We start from the raw sequence: 18,926 nt of genomic DNA, 5'->3' as shown, positions 1-18,926 counted from the left end.
CGCACGGCTAAAGAGGCTCCTGCCATAGCTGCGCGTCACCTCTCCAGCTGGGAGAGGGTCGAGGGGCTATGGCTTCTTCGCTCCATAGTATGCGCACACATTTCCCCTTCATTTTTGAAAGGGGAAAAGTGCGTCCTATAGAGAGAAAAATACGGTAACACTGAACTTTTAATTTTTTGAAAAAAAACAAACCCTAGTCAGTATTCCATTGCCGAGGATCCTGCAAACATCCTCCTTAAACATTTATGTGATTTCCCTATTACAATGCTAAACATTATGTTTTATGTTTTATTTATGATTAATATGGACTCTCCCTCCTCCCCACTTTCGTTCTGTATTCCTCGGGGGACGCTGATGCTCAGAAGAATTCTATTTTGAGCAAATAAACAAGGCTGCAGATTATATTTAGTGAAGAGTAAATCAATAGGATTAGCAAGGGGGGAATACTTCCAAGGACCTATTAAGGACAAAAACAACAATGTCCAGATACAGATATAGATGATATAGATACAGATACGGCTCCCATATATATATACACATAAACCTATCAATCAATCTATCTACTTCCCTAGCTAATTTTGGATAGCAATTATATTCCGCCAGAGAGCAATGGGGTATCAGTTTTATTTACCCTGATTGTCCATGATAGGATTTATAAGCCCAACGTAACAGACCCTTCCCCACCATTCCACATTATCTCACCCCAACTGCTTAGCATCTTAAAGCTGATTAGTATGAAAACAGCTGGCTATGTTGAGGGACCACAGGGGAGAGAGTTTCGTAATAGCTTACAGACTTTCCAAGGATCTAGGCTGATGTGGAAAAAAATCGGTTACCGATGCCATAGCAGTGGCTTGTGCAAAAAAATTTTTTTAGGAAAAATACCACTGCCCATATTGGACCTGGTATAAGCAGTCAGGAAAGTGTTTTGCTTTTTATTAACATTAATGTTATTAATGTTTTTTATTAACATTAAGATTAATTCGTGCATGTTTTAATCCCTTGCTTGATTTGCAATTATCCTTTTGTGGAAAATTATCTCTGGTTGAAACAAATACATTAATTAACAAGCTAACTAATTTTTAAAATATTTCCTGAAGAATTCTGGATAATAGCGACAGACTCTCATTTTATTTACCCATAATATCTCCATCCCCTCTTCCCCAATCCCTGCACTGATGTTTCCCAATATTGTGGCCTCCAGATTTTACTAGACGACAACTCCCATCATTCCTGATAGGCCTGGGAGATATATCGAGAAACAAGCTGCAACCGGGTGCTGGAGGCAAAGGGACTCAGAGGAGCCACGGTGGTTTCACCAGCAATATACCGCTGAATGAAACCGCCGTCGCGGTTGGTCCCTCACACCAGCGAAGAGAAACAAGCTTTTGTTCCTCCCGCCACGTCTTTAAACTGCTCTGCTGAGGAGAGCGCTGGTGTCTTCTAGATGTCGTCCCATCAGCCCCAGTCAGCATGACCAATGGTCAGAGATTACTGGAGCCGAAATCCAACATCTGGAGAGAATGGAGGAACGTGACACATGGCGGCCATTGCTGGTGGCAACTTATTAATAATAATAATAACTATTATTATTATTATTATTATTATTATAATAATAATTTGTACCCGCTGCCCTATACCCGCAGGTTTCAGGGCAGTTCTCAATATAAAATCACAATATGAAAACACGAAACACATAATAAAAATAAAAACAAGAACAACCCAATAACCCCCCTTCCCTCTTAATAAGAATAAATAATAATAATAGCTATTAAATAGTAATAATTTTATTATTTATATCCCACTCATCTGGCTGGGGTTTCCCCAGTCACTATGGGTGGCTTCCAGCAGAATATAAAAAATATCATAAAACGTCAAACATTAAAAACTTCCCGATACAGCCGCTGCCTTCAGATGTCTTCTAGAAGTTGTGTACAGTGGTACCTCAGGTTAAGTACTTAATTCATTCCAGAGGTCCGTACTTAACCTGAAATTGTTCTTAACCTGAAGCACCACTTTAGCTAATGGGGCCTCCTGCTGCTGACGTGCTGCCGCCGCATGATTTCTGTTCTCACCCTGAAGCAAAGTTCTTAACCTGAAGCACTATTTCTGGGTTAGCGGAGTCGGTAACCTGAAGCGTATGTAACCCGAGGAACCACTGTAGTTCTACAGAGAGGGTGTCACTACTGAGAAGGCTCTCTGCCTGGTTCCCTGTAACCTCACTTCTTGCAGTGAGGGAACCGCCAGAAGACCCTTGGGTCTGGACCTCAGTATCCGGGCTAAATGATGGGAGTAGAGAAGCCAAGGCCATTTAGGGCTTTAAAGGTCAGCACCAACATTCTGAATTGTGCTCGGAAATGTACTGGGAGCAAGTGAAGATCCTTTAGGACCAGTGTAACATGGTCCCAGTGGCCACTCCCAGTCAACAGTATAAGTGCAGCATTCTGGATTAGTTGCAGTTTCCTAATGTGATTTGGAACAAGAAGCTCTGCCCTTTGCCAACCTTGGACTCAATTCTGTTGCCCTTGGACTTGACCTCTCTTCGCTTCTTGGCAGCTGAAGTGAAAATGGCAATACTGAATCGCAGCAGTCAACATCTTGCGAGCATCGGTGCACACACAGCTCAGATGGGGCTGCCTCACCAGCACAGCAACGTGCTGCAACACCAGACACAGAATTGTGATTGATGAGAGCTTCATTGCTTCCCGAGCAACAGCTTTGTCACTATGCTGAGAGCCCCACAGCAGAGCTGAGAAGGCCAATCTCGTCCGAGAGGCTGCCGTCTGAGGAATATCACCTCCAGAGCTTAACATTAGACGTGCGTGTTGGTCGGTTTCTGTCGCAAGAGGAGGGGCGCCAAAGTTCAAGAATGGTTGTAAGTGGTTTCAGAGCACTCTGCCAGGGGGTCCAAAAAACCCACACTCACCCATCAATCATCTAATGTCAACTGGGTGATGAGCTGGTGGCACAGTTTTTGAGCAGGGACTTCAATTGTGCTTGGTGCAGCTTTGCCAGAGTGTTCCCGGACAGGAATCCCTGTGGGTCAAAACTGGCCTGTGGGGTCAGGGTAGGTAAAGATCTGGGCTGCTAGGATGAAATGGTTCCCTATTCCTGCTGTAAGGACATAAATGAAACTGTGTACACAGCCACAACATAGAGGGCACATTGTGAGTGCTCCCACACTATGACTGCATTATCTATCTATCTTCTATCTATCTATCTACATCACAGGATGGCATTCACACTCTTCCACTCCCTGGTAGGTCAGGGGCCAGGCAAAAACTTGACTCTATAAAACTAGGCCTTTATCCTTTAACTACCCTGACGTTGGGAAAGATGGAGAGCACAAGGAGAAGGAAACGACAGAGGACGAGGTGGTTGGACAGTGTTCTCGAAGCTGCCAGCATGAGTTTGACCAAACTGCGGGAGGCAGTGGAAGACAGGAGTGCCTGGCGTGCTCTGCTCTGTGGGGTCACAAAGAGTCGGACACGACTAAACGACTAAACAACAACAACAAACCCATGTGTGTGGTGCTTTAGAAGTGGGTGAGATGTTCTTCATGAATTAATTTCCCCACCTTGGTTTTAATGCAGCCATGTGAGGAGTAGGGAAAAGATTGCCTTTCTCTTTCTTTCTTTCTTTGTAAGTTGCTTTGGGTTGTCCTGAGCAAGGTAATAATAATAATAATAATAATAATAACAATAATTTATTATTTATACCCCGCCCATCTGGCTGGGTTTCCCCAGCCACTCTGGGCAGCTTCCAAAAGAATATTAAAATACTGTGATACATCAAACATTAAAAGCTTCCCTAAACAGGGCTGCCTTCAGATGTCTTCTAAAAGTCTGGTAGTTGTTGTTCTCTTTGACATCTGGTGGAAGGGCGTTCCACAGGGCGGGTGCCACTACCGAGAAGGCCCTCTGCCTGGTTCCCTGTAACTTGGCTTCTCGCAGCAAGGGAACCACCAGAAGGCCCTCGGTGCTGGACCTCAGTGGGGGTGGAGACTCTCCTTCTGGTATACTGGACCGAGGCCGTTTAGGGCTTTAAAGGTCAGCACCAACACTTTGAATTGTGCTCGGAAACGTACTAACAAATTCAATAAATAACAACAATGGGTTAGCCCGAGGGACAGTCAGGCCAAAGCATTGCCCTGGCACATTTCTTATTCTGGAAATACTGGTATAGACATAATCCTAATCTGGGCCCACACGCATCCCCCAATGCAGTGCTATTTTTCTAGGAAAAGAGGTGCTCACATTGTACGCCTCCCTTGTTCTCTTAGAATGGCGCACACCTGAGAGAACTGAGTTCCAGAAAGTTCCAGCTGGGGGGGAAAGCCCTGCCCCAGGGTTGAAATAGCCTACCTCCCACTGCCCTGACAGCCAGGTCAAATTAGTGGCAAAAAACAATGTGTGACATTTCCCCCCCCCTTTTTTTTTTTATTGGGAACTTTTCTGTCACGTCTAATGCGCCAAGCATCCGCCATGTTGGAAACACCTAATGGCTTCATTCACTCTTAGTGTCCAATGACAGGAACCTTGCTTAGAAACAAAACACACAGAGAGAAATCCCATGCTTATGGCAGAGGGTGTGTGTGTGTGTGTGTGTGTGTGTGTGTGTGTGTGTGATGCATTGTAAAACAAGGCTTGTCAACCTTGGATTGGTACCTCTGGTTACGTACTTAATTCGTTCCAGAGGTCCGTTCTTAACCTGAAGCACCACTTTAGCTAATGGGGCCTCCTGCTGCCGCTGGAGCACGATTTCTGTTCTCATCCTGAAGCAAAGTTCTTAACCCAAGGTAATATTCCTGGGTTAGCAGAGTCTGTAACCTGAAGCGTATGTAACTTGAAGTGTATGTAGCCCGAGGTACCACTGTATACAAAAGAGGCGGTTTGGGCAGGAAAGTCTTAACATACAAACACAGTCGCTACTTTATACAGTCGAACCTCGGTTGTCGAACGTAATCCGTTCCGGAAGCCCGTTCGGTTTCCAAAACATTCAACAAACGAGGCACGGCTTCCGATTGGCTGCAAGAGCTTTCTGCACTCAAGCGGAAGCCGCGTCAGACATTATTCGGCTTCCGAAAAAATGTTTGAAAACCGCAGCATGTACTTCTGGGTTTTCAGTGTTCGGGAGCCGAAACGTTTAAAAATGGAGCCGTTCGCGAACCAAGGTTTGACCAAGCTAGACCACTGATCCATCTAGCTGAGTGTTGTCTACACAGGGGATAAGGAACCTGTGTCCCTCCAGTCAGACACTGATGTACTACAGTTCCCATCATCCCTGATCACTGGCTGCAATGGCAGGAGCTGATGGGATATGTAAAAAGGTAAAGGGACCCCTGACCATATCCCGATGGGATATGTAGTCCGACAACAACTGCAGGAAAACCACAGATTTCCTATCATCAGGCTAGAAAGACAAGTCTGCACTGCTGAAATTAGGCAGATCCTCTTGTGTTCTTATCTGGAGAGTTTTAAGTATTCACGCTACATTTTAAACCACAACAGCAAAGGGATGGTTTATCCCTTTGATGTTGTATGATGCCCAATGGGCTGGTAACAGAGGCAACCTATGTTTTATCCACATGCCTGTCAGTTCATTACTGTACATGGAACAGCACTATTGGGTAAATATACCTGATCAAATAAAGCAGAGTTATTTACTGGAGCAGATACTAAAAATAACTTCTATGGGGCTGTTAGCTCTAGAAAGGGGGGGGGGAGAGATAATGCTGGGTATTATTTCTTAGTATCTCACATTTTCATGAGCTGTTTGGTTTTACAAGCTCGGAAGAAAGCAAAACAAGATAACATTAAGTCTCCATTAAAACATTTTAAGGCAATTGGAGAAGTCTGATGAGCTGCGGTGAATGAAATCTCGCACAGAAGGGCAATATACTCATGGGAGCTCATTGGAGTTTGCATCCCTATTCTGGGCTGTGGCATACATAAGCAATATTGTATTGCTTTATTTATTTATTAGCTAGATCCACACGCCAGCCCGTGACACAAAGTCCTCTGAGCAGCTTATAATAAACTGGTATCAACAACAAATTAAAATGCAGAACGGGCCACAAAATCGAAACCCAACCTAAATACAAGGTAAACAAGAATCACAGCAATCTCAAAGCCTCTCGTATTTACAAACTGAGAGGATCAGACTATGTGAGCTATTTAAAATGTTTGGGTGAAAAGAAAGACCTTTACCTGGTGCTCACAAGACCCTGAGGGTCATTTAGTCCAACCCCCTGCAATGCAGATGAACCTCAGCTAAAGCATCCATGACAGATGGCCATCCAACCTCTGCTTCAAAACCTCCAAGGAAGGAGAGTCCACAAGGTCCCAAGGGAGGCATACAGCTTGGTGTCCAACTGGTACACACCCCAGAACTTCTTGTTGAAATCCTGTAACTTTCCATGCAACCCACGTTTGGAGGAGGGGATTTGTCCCACTTCTGGTGCGCAAGAGTTCCTCTCCAGATGGCAACGGTGCTGTAAAACTGGAGAAGCGTTGCAGAACGACAAATAAAGTGGAATGGTTGTGGATAATCCAGCATAACTCCACCATTTCTTGCATCAGCAACACGTTGCAGAATACAACCACACACAGAAAACCACCATGAATCTGGAGCAGCCCATTGGAAACCTATTGTCATACTGGGTCAGACTGCCGATGCATCTAGCTCACTTCTGCAAGTAAAGGCACAGGAAGCTGGGTATCTTTCCAAGTGCCATTCCACATGTCCTGTGACATTGCTGATCTTCCCCCGTGTATCAGCTGCCACCTCTGATGGCTTTTAATAATAATAATAAATTTTATTTATATCCCGCCCTCCCCAGCCGAAGCCAGGCTCAGGGCGGCTAACAACAATAAAACAGTACAAAAGTACAGCACAAACAACACTCTAAAATCATTCCTTATAAAATTAATTAATTCAAGCCACTGGCAACCATTGGGCCAGAGCTCTGCGAAGATTGCCGAGGGAGGGAGTCAGGCTGTGCCCTGGCCAAAGGCCTGGTGGAACAGTTCTGTCTTGCAGGCCCTGCGGAAAGATGTCAAGTCCCGCAGGGCCCTGGTCTCTTGAGACAGAGTGTTCCACCAGATCGGAGCCACGGCCGAAAAAGCCCTGGCTCTAGTTGAGGCCAGCCTAACTTCTCTGTGGCCTGGGACCTTCAAGATGTTTTTATTTGAAGACCGTAAGTTTCTCTGTGGGGCATACCAGGAGAGGCGGTCCCGTAGGTACGAGGGTCCTAGGCCGTATAGGGCTTTAAAGGTTAAAACCAGCACCTTAAACCTGATCCTGTACTCCACCGGGAGCCAGTGCAGCTGGTATAGCACCGGGTGAATGTGATCTCGCAGCGAGGACCCCGTAAGGAGTCTCGCTGCGGCATTCTGCACCCGCTGGAGTTTCTGGGTCAGTCTCAAGGGCAGCCCCACGTAGAGCGAGTTCCAATAATCCAGTCTGGAGGTGATCGTCGCGTGGATCACTGTGGCTAGGTCAGGGTGAGAGAGGTAAGGAGCCAACTGCTTAGCTTGGTGGAGATGGAAAAATGCCGCTTTTGTTGTAGCTGCAATCTGCGCCTCCAGGGAAAGGGAGGTGTCGAAGATTACACCCACATGCCTCATGCCTCATCCCCCCCCCGCGCGCCATCTACTATCGGGCGAGCATGTCAGCTGCTGGGTAGGTGCACAAGCGCACACTGAGAAGAAGCATCCGAGAAACAGCAGTTAATATGGCCATCATTAATATGTCCATTGAGTCAATAAATCGGAGGATTAAACTCCCTTCCCACAGATCCACTGTCAAAGGTGGGGTAGAGGAAGGTTGGGGAAAGGGTGGCATTTCACACAAACCAGCTTGTTGATGTCAGATGTAATGGCAAACCATGGTTTCTATGAAAGTAGAAGCAGCAACGTTAAGTATGGGTGAGTGCAATGTCTGTTGTAAGAGGTAAGAAGTGATAATAGCAGTAAAATAAAGCTTAATGTAGAACAGACCCTGGTCTACAATCCAGGTTTCTATAACTCACACAAACCACAGTTTACTGATTTCGGGTGTAATGGCAAACCACAGTTTCTATGAAAGGAGAATATAACATTAGAGCACTCAGTGCAAAGAGAGAAGGAAAGACAGGGTGATGACCACAGTGTTCATTCATGTTACACAAAAACAAACCACCCCCCAGTGTTTCATTGATGATCGGCAGATCTATCAAGATACTAACAATCCACGTATATTATAATTGGATGGAAAAGCATTCTGCGTACTTAACAGTGGTGCATTTCTGCAGGTGCAGCTTGACATATGTCAGGGGAGAAGATGCACCTTTTAAAATTCTGTGCAAATATTAAAAGATCCATGTATCCCACCCTGCTTTGCTTCCGATTCCTCTACTCAGGAGGTCCGCCTCCCAAACTTGATGGCTACAGCTGCAGGCTGAGGATGCAATTATTCCTCTGTGTGCTTTGACCCCCACAGTGCCTCTTTCCTCCCACCCCTGCACAGAGGCGCTGCAAAGATTATCCTGGCAGATAATCTTGGCAGACAAGGGGACTGGGGCTGCTGACCTGGATAACAGGGAATTGTTAATTCAGCTTCGCAAGGTGCCTGCCGGTCTCCCTACATCTGCCTGTGCATCCTTTGCTGCCGTGAGTAGCAACCCTCCCCACATAAAACCAAAGGCTGGGAGCAATTCCTTCTCTGCTGCGATTGTGCTGCAACCGGATTTGAATTGTGGTCCAAAGATTTGGAGAGCAGCAGGTGGAGTACGGAAGGCAGAAACCAAACCCATTTCCTTCTGTGTCACCCTCCCTAAAGGAAAACGACTAAACTCATTTGCAGCAACAAGCAAGCAGTATGCCAAAAAACCAAACAGCGTGGCTATGTTTAGTCTGCGGGGTGGAGGGTGGGAATAGATGTTGCTTTCAAGCCTTTAAAAGATGAAAAAAGCTGCTCCTGGAAACGCGTCCTGTTGTCTCCCCTGGTAACTGCTGCATCTCATGCGAACCCTGGAATCAAAACTTGAAATTCTTCACTATCGCTCTCTCCCTCTCCCTGCCCCCTGCACTACCCCCAATGCTATATACTGTATTTTTCCATCTATAAGATGCCCCCATGTATAAGACACTCCCCTATTTTTGAAGACTCAGATTTAAGAAAATGGGGGGAGATGTATCAGTGTATAAGATGCCCCCAATTTTTGACAATATTTTTTAGGGGGAAAACCTAGTCTTATACATGGAAAACTACAGCAATTATTTATTATTATTATTATTATTATTATTATTAATTTCTACCCCGCCCACTCTGAGCGGAACATTTCAACGGAACGCTAGAAACACGATAAAAATTCAAACATTAAAAACAGGCGTCCCCAAACTTGGCCCTCCAGATGTTCTGGGACTACAACTCCCATCATCCCTAGCTAACAGGACCAGTGGTCAGAGATGATGGGAATTGTAGTCCCAAAACATCTGGAGGGCTGAGTTTGGGGGTGCCCGATTAAAAACTTCCCTAAACATGATATATTCATATTCACCTTGTATTCAACCCAAACCTACCCGCCCATTGCTAGAATATTGGACACTGCTCAAGTTAGATTAGACCACACAGCATGATGCAAAATGAAGTTACCAAAAAAAGATAAATAATCCTATTATTTCTGCGGTTTAATAGGAAGCTCTTTCGTGGGAGCCCAGGAATCAAGGAATGCCATCACTCCATCTATTTTACTATGTACCTTGGTAGTCGAACGGCTTGGTTCTTGAACAAATCGGCTCCCCAACGCTGCAAACCCGGAAGTGAGTGTTCTGGTTTGTGAATGTTTTTGGATGTGGCTTCCACTTGAGTGCAGGAAGTCCCTGCAGCCAATCGGAAGCCGTGCCTTGGTTTTCGAACAGTTCCGCGAGTCGAACGGACTTCCCAGAATGGATTAAGTTTGAGAACCAAGGTTCCACTGTCCTTTTGTGTCTTTTTAAAAGCTTTTATTTATATTTTCCAAGTTTATACATTTACAATCAATTTAACATTTCAAAGTTTGACTTCCTCCCCCCCCCCTTTCTGCGGTTCCTTAAAGTTATTATTTAATACCTTCTGCATATCCAAATTCATTTAAGTATCTACTTTAAATATATACTATTATGAAACTGCAGGTTGTTACAATAATCCTGCTAATGTTTTTATCTGTGTGCAATTTACCTGTAAATATTCAATAAACTATTTCTATTGTTTTATAAAAAGTTTGTTATCCTGATTTCTTATTCTTCTGGTAGGTTTTGCCATTTCTGCATGTTCCAGAAGTTTTTGTAGCCATTCTTCCTTTACCGGGACTTCTGCATCTTTCCACTTTGGGGCAAGCAGCATTCTTGCTGCTGTAGTAGCATACATAAATAAATTTCTATAAAATTACGTTTTTTGTGCTTTTACTTTGTATTTTTATGAGAGCCGGTATGGCCTAATGCAGTGTTCCCCAACCTTGGGCCTCCAGCTGTTTTTGGACTACAATTCCCATCATCCTTGACCACTGGTCTTGCTAGCGAGGGATGATGGGAGTTGTAGTCCAAAAACAGCTGGAGGCCCAAGGTTGGGGAACACTGGCCTAATGGACTGAGTGTTGGACAACGACCTGGGAGACCAGGGTTCAAATCCCTACTCAGCCATGAAGCTCAGTGGGTGACCTTGGACCAGCTGCCATCTCTTAGCCCAAGGATGAACAAGGGAGGAGAAAAATCATGTACAACACCACCTTCAGCTTCTTGGTGGAAAACACGGTAAATAAATGTATTTTTAAAAAAAATAATTACCGTATTTTTTGCTCTATAAGACTCACTTTTTCCCTCCTAAAAAGGGGAAATGTGTGTGTGTCTTATGGAGCGAATGCAGGCTGCACAGCTATCCCAGAAGCCAGAACAGCAAGAGGGATCGATGCTTTCGCTGCACAGCGATCCCTCTTGCTGTTCTGGCTTCTGAGATTCAGAATATTTTTGTTCTTGTTTTCCTCCTCCAAAAACTAGGTGCGTCTTGTGGTCTGGTGCGTCTTATACAGCGAAAAATACGGTGTGTGCTTTGAACTGTCCTGAGCTCTACGGAGAAGGGGGGAGGGATATACCATTTTAAGAAATAATTATCTAGTTCCATACTGCCAACGCCAACCGGGAGAGGGACTTTAGGGCTTCAGGGCAGAGGATTTTCCAGCACTGTTTGGCAATGACAGGGTTTGAACCTGGAAATTTCTGCACAGAAAGTCAACGTTCTACGGCACCTTCCTTTGCCGTACTGAATTTTATAGAGTTGCCGCTGACACAGCAGCTTGCTGTTGAGCCAGGATTAAGGAATCTCTGGAGGGGCTGTGGATAATAACTGTATTGTTGTAAAATGATAAATTAAGCCTTCCTACATGGGCCGGGGGTGGGAGGGAACACAAACTATAGCTTAAGTCCCCATGGAGATTGTCTACAGCGGTTTGCATGCCCAGAGCATCACTAACACGACAGCCCTGGGCTTTCTAAAGTCCTGCGTATGCCAAGTTGGAAGGAAGCCCCACTGAATTCAGCGGAGCTTACTTTTGAGTAAACATGCCCTGGGTTGCACAGTTGAGCACAGCAAAACCTTCTCAATAAGCTGAGGGAGGCGGACGTTTCGGGTTTTGCATGTTGCAACAGGTAAGATATGGCTGGTTATTCAATTAAGCATTTTATTTCTTTCGGGAATAATTTTTATTTGATTTTACAAGTGTAGAATTATAACAATACAAAATGCATATCCCCATTTAGAGATTTCTATGAATCTCGAGACTTCCCACCCTCCCTTCCGTGGGTCCTATTGTCAACCTTTTCAATTGCATATTGTTTCATAATCCGTATTATATCTCTCTCCATATTGCCCATGGTATTTGCTACATTACAAATGTTATTAGAATCCTGCTAATGGTTTCATCTGCCAACAGTGGTCTCCTAGATAAGTTATTTTAAAAAATCCCATTCTTTATTAAAGTCTTTGTCTTCTTGGTTCCTAAGCTTTCCTTGCCATTTTAAGCCTCGTTGTATTTCTACAGCCAGGAGCAGGACTCGTGGGATTTCCTACAACAGGGGTCAAAATTATTATTTTAGTTAATAGTATTTCTTATGTCTGTAAGTCACCCTATGGGTGGGAAGTCTCTGAAAGAGAGGCTTAAGATAAAATGCAACAGATAAGAACAATGAAAACCAGAGCACTTAAAACAACATACTGTAACCGCTAAAATTGTTAACTAGACTGGTTTCCGGCACTATTTATTTATTTAGCAGGATTTATATACAGTGGTACCTCTGGTTGAAAACGGGATCCGTTCCGGAGGCCCGTTCGCATCATGAAAAGTCCGCAACCTGAAGCGCCATATCTGCACATGCGCGTGACGTCATTTTGCACATCTGCGCATGCGTGAGCGGCGAAACCCGGAAGTAACCCTTTCCGGTACTTCCGGGTTGCCACGGGACGCAACATGAAAAAACGTAACATGAAACAAACGTAACATAAGATATGACTGTACCGCTCAATAATCAAAATCTCTCCAAAATGGAGTATAGCATCTAGATCAAGGGAAGTAATAGTGCCACTGTATTCTGCTCTGGTCAGACCTCACCTGGAGTACTGTGTCCAGTTCTGGGCACCACAGTTCAAGAAGGACACTGACAAACTGGAACGTGTCCAGAGGAGGGCAACCAAAATGGTCAAAGGCCTGGAAACGATGCCTTATGAGGAACGGCTAAGGGAGCTGGGCATGTTCAGCCTGGAGAAGAGGATGTTAAGGGGTGATATGATAGCCATGGTCAAATATATAAAAGGATGTCACATAGAGGAGGGAGAAAGGTGGTTTTCTGCTGCTCCAGAGAAGCGGACACGGAGCAATGGATCCAAACTACAAGAAAGAAGGCAGTATAGGCAGTATATAAATTAAATATATCATCATCAACAACAACAACATTTCGCAATAACGGGCACTGAGGGCCTTCTGGTGGTTCCCTACCCTCGAGAAGTGAAGTCAAGGAACCAGGCAGAGGGCCTTATTGGTGGTGGCACCCTCCCTGTGGAACGCCCTCCCACCAGATGTCAAGGAAATAAACTACCTGACTTTTAGAAGACATCTGAAGGTAGACCTGTATGGGGAAATTTTTAATGTGTGATGTTTCACTATGTTTTTTATATTTTGCTGGCAGCCGCCCAGAGTGGCTGAACCAATCCAGTCAGATGGGGGGCATATAAATAAGAAAATTGTTGTTGTTGTTTTGAGGCCAGGAAGGTGTTCTTTGCTGCCTGTTATAAAAGTTGCAAAACGCTGAATAAAGTTCTGTTGCTGTTCAGAAACCAAGAAGGTTGTGAAAAGCCTTGGATGTGTCAGTCCAGAGACACTGGAAGTCCTTATGAATTTGCGCCAGGAAATGAATTCCAGGGAACAGCATTAATATTTATGGCAACATTGTTTTTAACCATCCCTGTATAAAAATAAATAACAGAACCTAGGTCCAGATGGCGTGCTGAGTGGCATGAACACAGAGAACACACTCCAGCATCGCTCTTGCTGGTGAATAATCTTCATGAATTTACTGGATCTGCCTCAGACTGCTTCTTATTCTTCGCCTTCCCACCAAACAAAAAAACAATTTCATTATATTATTATTAACAATAATTTTTGGCAAGCCGAACTGCCACTCTCTGAGAAAGGGGCCAGGAATCAGACAAAAGCCGCGATGTTTTGCTGTCCGTTTAAATTAGACGGCTGTTAGGATGAGATGCACTCTTAACCATTTTTGCAACGGGCCATACGGAAGGAACAGGTGTGAACTCTCCCGACTTTTCACAGCTCAGATTCTCGACTGAAATATTTAAGTGCCTACGCATTAAATCAAATGTTCCCTCTGGTTTGCGATGCAATGCCCGTCACAGAGCTCAGGATAGGAGCAGAATAAATGTGTGGGGGGGGGGGCGAGTCTAACACTGCAGTGACTGCTGTTCCCCATCCTCACATAAACCCATTTTACTCCTAATGAATTTCGGTAAATACACACCCTGGCAAAATTGAAACAGTGCATATACCGAATTGCATGTGCTGATTTATGCAAATTTAGTATCAGTCGCTGGCTTCCTGCAAGGTTGCACAGGAGGGCTTTCAGGATATTTGACAGTGTCTTCTATCTGAAAGACTGTCTGGTTTAAAAGGTACAGAACCCCAGGAAGGGAGAGCCCCAGAGTCCATCAAGTAACCGTACAGTGGAATCCCATACATACCTACTCAGAAGTAAGCCCCACTGAATTCAATGGGACTCACTCCCAGGACTGCAGCCTTAAAATGTTCTGCCTTGCAACAAGGAAGAATCTTGTGGTGCCTTAAAGACTAACAAATCTATTACAGTGGTACCTCGGGTTACAGACGCTTCAGGTTACAGACTCCGCTAACCCTGAAATAGTACCTTGGGTTAAGAACTTTGCTTCAGGATGAGAACAGGAATTGTGTGGTGGTGGCAGCGGGAGGCCCCATTAGCTAAAGCGGTGCTTCAGGTTAAGAACAGTTTCAGGTTAAGAACGGACCTCCGGAACGAATTAAGTTCTTAACCCGAGGTACCACTGTACTTTGAAGACCACTTAGAAGTCTACTTGGGCATCAAGCAGCATATAAATCGCAGAGGGCCTTCTCGGTAGTGGCGCCCGCCCTGTGGAACGCCCTCCCATCAGATGTCAAAGAGATAAACAACTACCTGACATTCAGAAGACATCTGGGCAGCCCTGTTCAGGGAAGTTTTTAATATGTGACATTTTAGTGTATTTTTCATCTTTGTTGGAAGCCGCCCTGAGTGGCTGGGGAAACCCAGCCAGATGGGCGGGGTACAAATAATAAATGATGATGATGACTATTATTATTATTATTACAACTGATGCTGAGTTGTACCCAAGTCATGACTAACTTCAGTCCACTGATTTCAATGGGTCTACTTTTGAATATGACTTAGTTGGATGCAGCCTAATAGCAACAGTGAGAATTTCACAACAAGAGTTCCTTGACCTCTGTAAGCAGCAAACAACCACACAGAACCACCCGCATAATAATGATGATGTTGCATGCCCACAGGGAGTGCTCCTAGATGCTACAGCAGGCATGAAGGAGATCCGGCATCCCAGGGGATGCCAATTTCGGATACACCCTCATGCAGGTGCACCAGGGGCCTGAATCTTTGATGCTAAGCATTTCATGTACCCAGCCCACTTTATACCAATGCTAAATATCAGCAGAAAAGCCAAAATGAAAGCATGCAAAACATACAGGCAGCGCAGTCCATTCTATCTGCTATGTTACACAAAGTAAGTTCTTGTGACAGTCAGCTCCGCTGATTCTCTCTGTTCTCCCTACCCCCCAGTGAAATAATCTATTTTACTAAGGCTGCAACCTTGAACTGGAAAGCAAGCATCGTTGAAGTCTGCGGGGCTTACTTCCCAATAAACATGCTTTGTGGTGTCTGTACACATACACTGCTTGGGGATTCAGTCACGCACGTGAGTAAGGGACGCAGCGGATCACTTAGTGAACAGCAGACCCAGTCCATTTTCAAAGCCCCAAAAGTTCAAAATATGATACTACTGGCTGCATGCGAAACACTGCAAAGAAAAAGGCCATTTATTTCATGGACTAAAGGAAAGGTAAACACAAGCACTTCCTCCAGCGACAGGAAGCAACAGGAGTGCCCATCTGCCGAATCAATAAGAGAGGGGTGGGAGTAGAACAACACAACACCCTGATTCTAAGGTAGACCTTGCCGGTTTCATTGGTACTTATTTTCAAGCAAATGGGAAAGATGGGATATGTGTTTTCAGATGCAAAATGATACTGGGTACTGCTGCATTTGGGAAATAATATCCCTATCCCCATCTCCCACAAGCACCTCCCCCCCCACCCCGCTCGTTATCAAATAAGAAACCAACACAACGAACAATCAAGCCATTATGCTTTTGTCAGCTCTTTTGAACTCTAGTCCAAGCCGCATCAGAAAAATCACCAGCTCTGCCTCTTTCTTCTCAGGGTTCCAGATTTAGCCGGCATAAAAGTAAAGGCGTTGCTTTTCATTCTTTAAAAAAAAGGGGGGGAGCTTTGGAGAGGATTCCAAAAGAAATGTAAAAGAAATCTCTTTCCAGTGCCCCCTTCCCAGCCTTGTTTAACTACTGATTTCCTGTAATCCTTTTAGAAAGTTTGAATGAAATGGGTGAATGCACTCATTTTTAAATTAGGCAATAGATTAGTTTTTTAAAAAAAAACATAGTAGAAATGGATGGTTGCATTAGAAAAACTCCTCTTCTTTGTTCCTGAGAATGTCTGTCCCTTGAGACTGGCTCAGCTTTCTTGCCACAAGGGACAACGCAGCAGATTTCTTGCGAGTGGGGGGGGGGTGTATCCCCCGTTGAAATTATAACCATCAGGGAAATCCATCCTCCCCCTTTTGCACTCACACATGCACCGTGTATTCCTCAACATTTGCCTTTCTTTTTCCACGCAAAGCCATTTTTTTTACCAGTGAAAAGGTCTGAAAACAAAAACATCATTAATTCTGAATCCATGGCACACAGAAAAGCAGGTTGGTTTGGCAGCTTGCATTTTGGTTCAAAGCCTACGCAAAAGGCTGAACATTTACCCGTGTCGACGCAAAGGCATTTAGGTTCTATTTCACAACAAAAGAGCAGACACGGCAAAGTCAATGTGTGTGGTGGTGGTGGGAACTGTTCAAAAATAATGTGTTGAGCCTGCACCACACACACACATACAGCACAGCAAGCAGCAAATAACCCTGGACAGTATCCTGCACAGGGCAGTTTGTGCAGGAGGAAACCCAGGAGATCAGAGAGGGAGGGGAGCCCAGCCCAGCAACAATGCAGCTGCTCCTGCTACAGACAGCAACTGGGTGTCCTGTTGCATAACTGGAACCCATCTTTTCCCCCATCCACTCCCACTCCCAAACTTGTTCCACACAAGTTTAATACTGCAAGATTGCATAACGGGGACACAGATCTGTTCCTTGGCAGGTGGGAATTAAAAGTAGAGCAGGCAACCTCTTCAGTCACAGGAGATGAAGGGATGGAAAAATCCTTTCTTTCCAACCTCCACCCGCCCCCAAAACTATTATCTCAGAAGCTGAAGCCTCTTCAATTCCACAAACAGTGTGGGCACACACAGAGAGAGTCCTGAAAATAACTATCTCCAACCTACCCCCCCCCCAAAAGGGAGTGGGGGATTAGCTCGTTGAAAGTGAAAGTACTGGCTGCATCTACTGTAAATGCAAACCAATGTTTATTTCATTTTGTTAGTTTTCTATCTTCCTCTTCCTCCAAAAGGGCTCCAAGAAAATAGCAACAACTAAAATGGAAACATGTTTTTTTAAAATTAAGAGCATCGAAAAACATTGCAGAGCATCGAAGAGCATTTAAAACCAGATGTGCTACCACCCCAAGGGAGAAGAGAGTGCCCCAAAGGCCCTCTTCAACCAGCCTCACAGGAAAATTAATCAAGGATGGACGCTGGAATTTATTAGAGAGAGACACACTAAGGGGAAGATTATGATGCAAGCTGACCCCAAGGTCTGGGCAATGACTTCTGCCTGGCCAGAGGATTTACATACAGTCGAGGGTGTGTGTATGAAGGATGGGGGGGTGAGAAAACAAATGGTACCCATTACATTTCCGGCTGAAATGCTCCCCCATAGCTCCGCACGTAAACTCCACAGAACAGGCCAAAGAGCGCATATAAGGATGAACCCCAAAGTGCCTTGTGGAACTTTGGAAGGAAGCCTGGTCCCTTTTCCATCTCCAACGGCCTTGATTTCCCACCGCCCTTGAAGCCCCCCAGGAATCCGGCCAGGACCACCTCCGGGCGGCCAGAGCTGCCGCGAGAGGCGCGCCGCAACGTGGCGAAGGCCCTTTGTGGAGCATCTTTGGGTACCTCGCCTTTCCTTTTTACCTGTGGATGCAGTCGCCATGGAAACGGGCGGGGGTTCCTTGGAGAAGCCGAACGCCGCTGCCCCTGCGCCTTCCCCATCGCCGCGCCTCGCCGGAGGAGCTCCGGCGGCCGCGCTCTCGTCCTCGGCGCCGTCGCCAACCCAGTGCTCCCCGGAGGAGCTGGGGCGACCCGGCGGCGAAGACATCCCGGCTGGGCTCTCTCCGTGGGTCGGAGGATGGGCGAGGAAAGGAGGCGACGGCAGCAGGAGGGAGAAAGGGCGGCGGCCGCGGGGAGCCTCTCTCGGGGCGGCTGCAGCGCGAGGAGCTCCGCTTGCGCCTCTTACGCAGGTGCAAATGGCTTGTGGAGCTGGAGTCTGCCAGCCTTTGCGTCACCCTGTGGTTGGCATATCACAGGGCGGCTGGAGGGGGGAAGCAGCCTTGCCTGCCTGCCTGGCCCCTTTAACTGCTTCCACTCCCTGAGCAACACCTGCGACGAGTTAAAGGAGGAAAATGGAGGAACAGGAAGGCAAGGAGGAGGCCGGGAAAAAGGCTCACGCACGCGCGCGCGCAAAGGAAAAGGGGTGCCTCCAGATCCGGGCAGTGATGGCCACCAAACTTGGGTGTCCTTAAAAGAGGACTGGCAAGTTGCAAGGAGGTGGGAGCGCCCAGTTTATGGTGGGGGGGGGTGTGCACTGCCCCCACGGTTGGAAGAGGCAGCAATGCTCCCCTGGATGCGCGTTTTTTGAAACCACAGTTGGGCAGAGGTGGTCTCGCGCTGTAATCCAGCCTTCTGGTTTCCCAGTGGGGGCATCTGGGGAAACAGGGTGCTGGACTGCTAGATGGGCCGTTGGCCGGATCTAGCAGACGCTTCTTGGGTGGTTCTTATGCTTATTTGCTTGGGTGTTCAACAACACTTTATTGAGGCAATAGTAGCGTGTTAGAGGCGGGTTTATTCCATTGTAGGCGGCATGCAC

General features: G+C 45.9%; 1 protein-coding gene across 3 annotated transcripts in view; it reads right to left on the bottom strand.

Moving 5' to 3' along the window:
- Positions 1-18,475, bottom strand: part of RTN1 (reticulon 1) — a 133,060-nt gene extending 114,585 nt beyond the window's left edge. For 2 of the 3 annotated variants that reach the window (XR_014510163.1, XM_083436018.1), the window contains exon 1: positions 17,975-18,467. Coding sequence is in view for 2 of the 3 variants with exons in the window: in XM_083436018.1 (XP_083292144.1) it covers positions 17,975-18,158 (184 nt within the window). In the remaining variant the exon portion in view is untranslated. Of the gene's footprint in view, positions 1-17,974 lie in introns of all 3 variants that reach the window. The other variant, XM_083436017.1, reaches the window with a different exon arrangement.
- Between the last annotated feature and the right edge of the window lie 451 nt (positions 18,476-18,926).

Source organism: Podarcis tiliguerta (assembly GCF_965153285.1).
Source record: "Podarcis tiliguerta genome assembly, chromosome: 1".
Lineage (NCBI taxonomy): Eukaryota > Metazoa > Chordata > Lepidosauria > Squamata > Lacertidae > Podarcis > Podarcis tiliguerta.
Note: the sequence above shows the minus strand (reverse complement) of the source record. Positions and strands in the feature narration are given on the sequence as shown.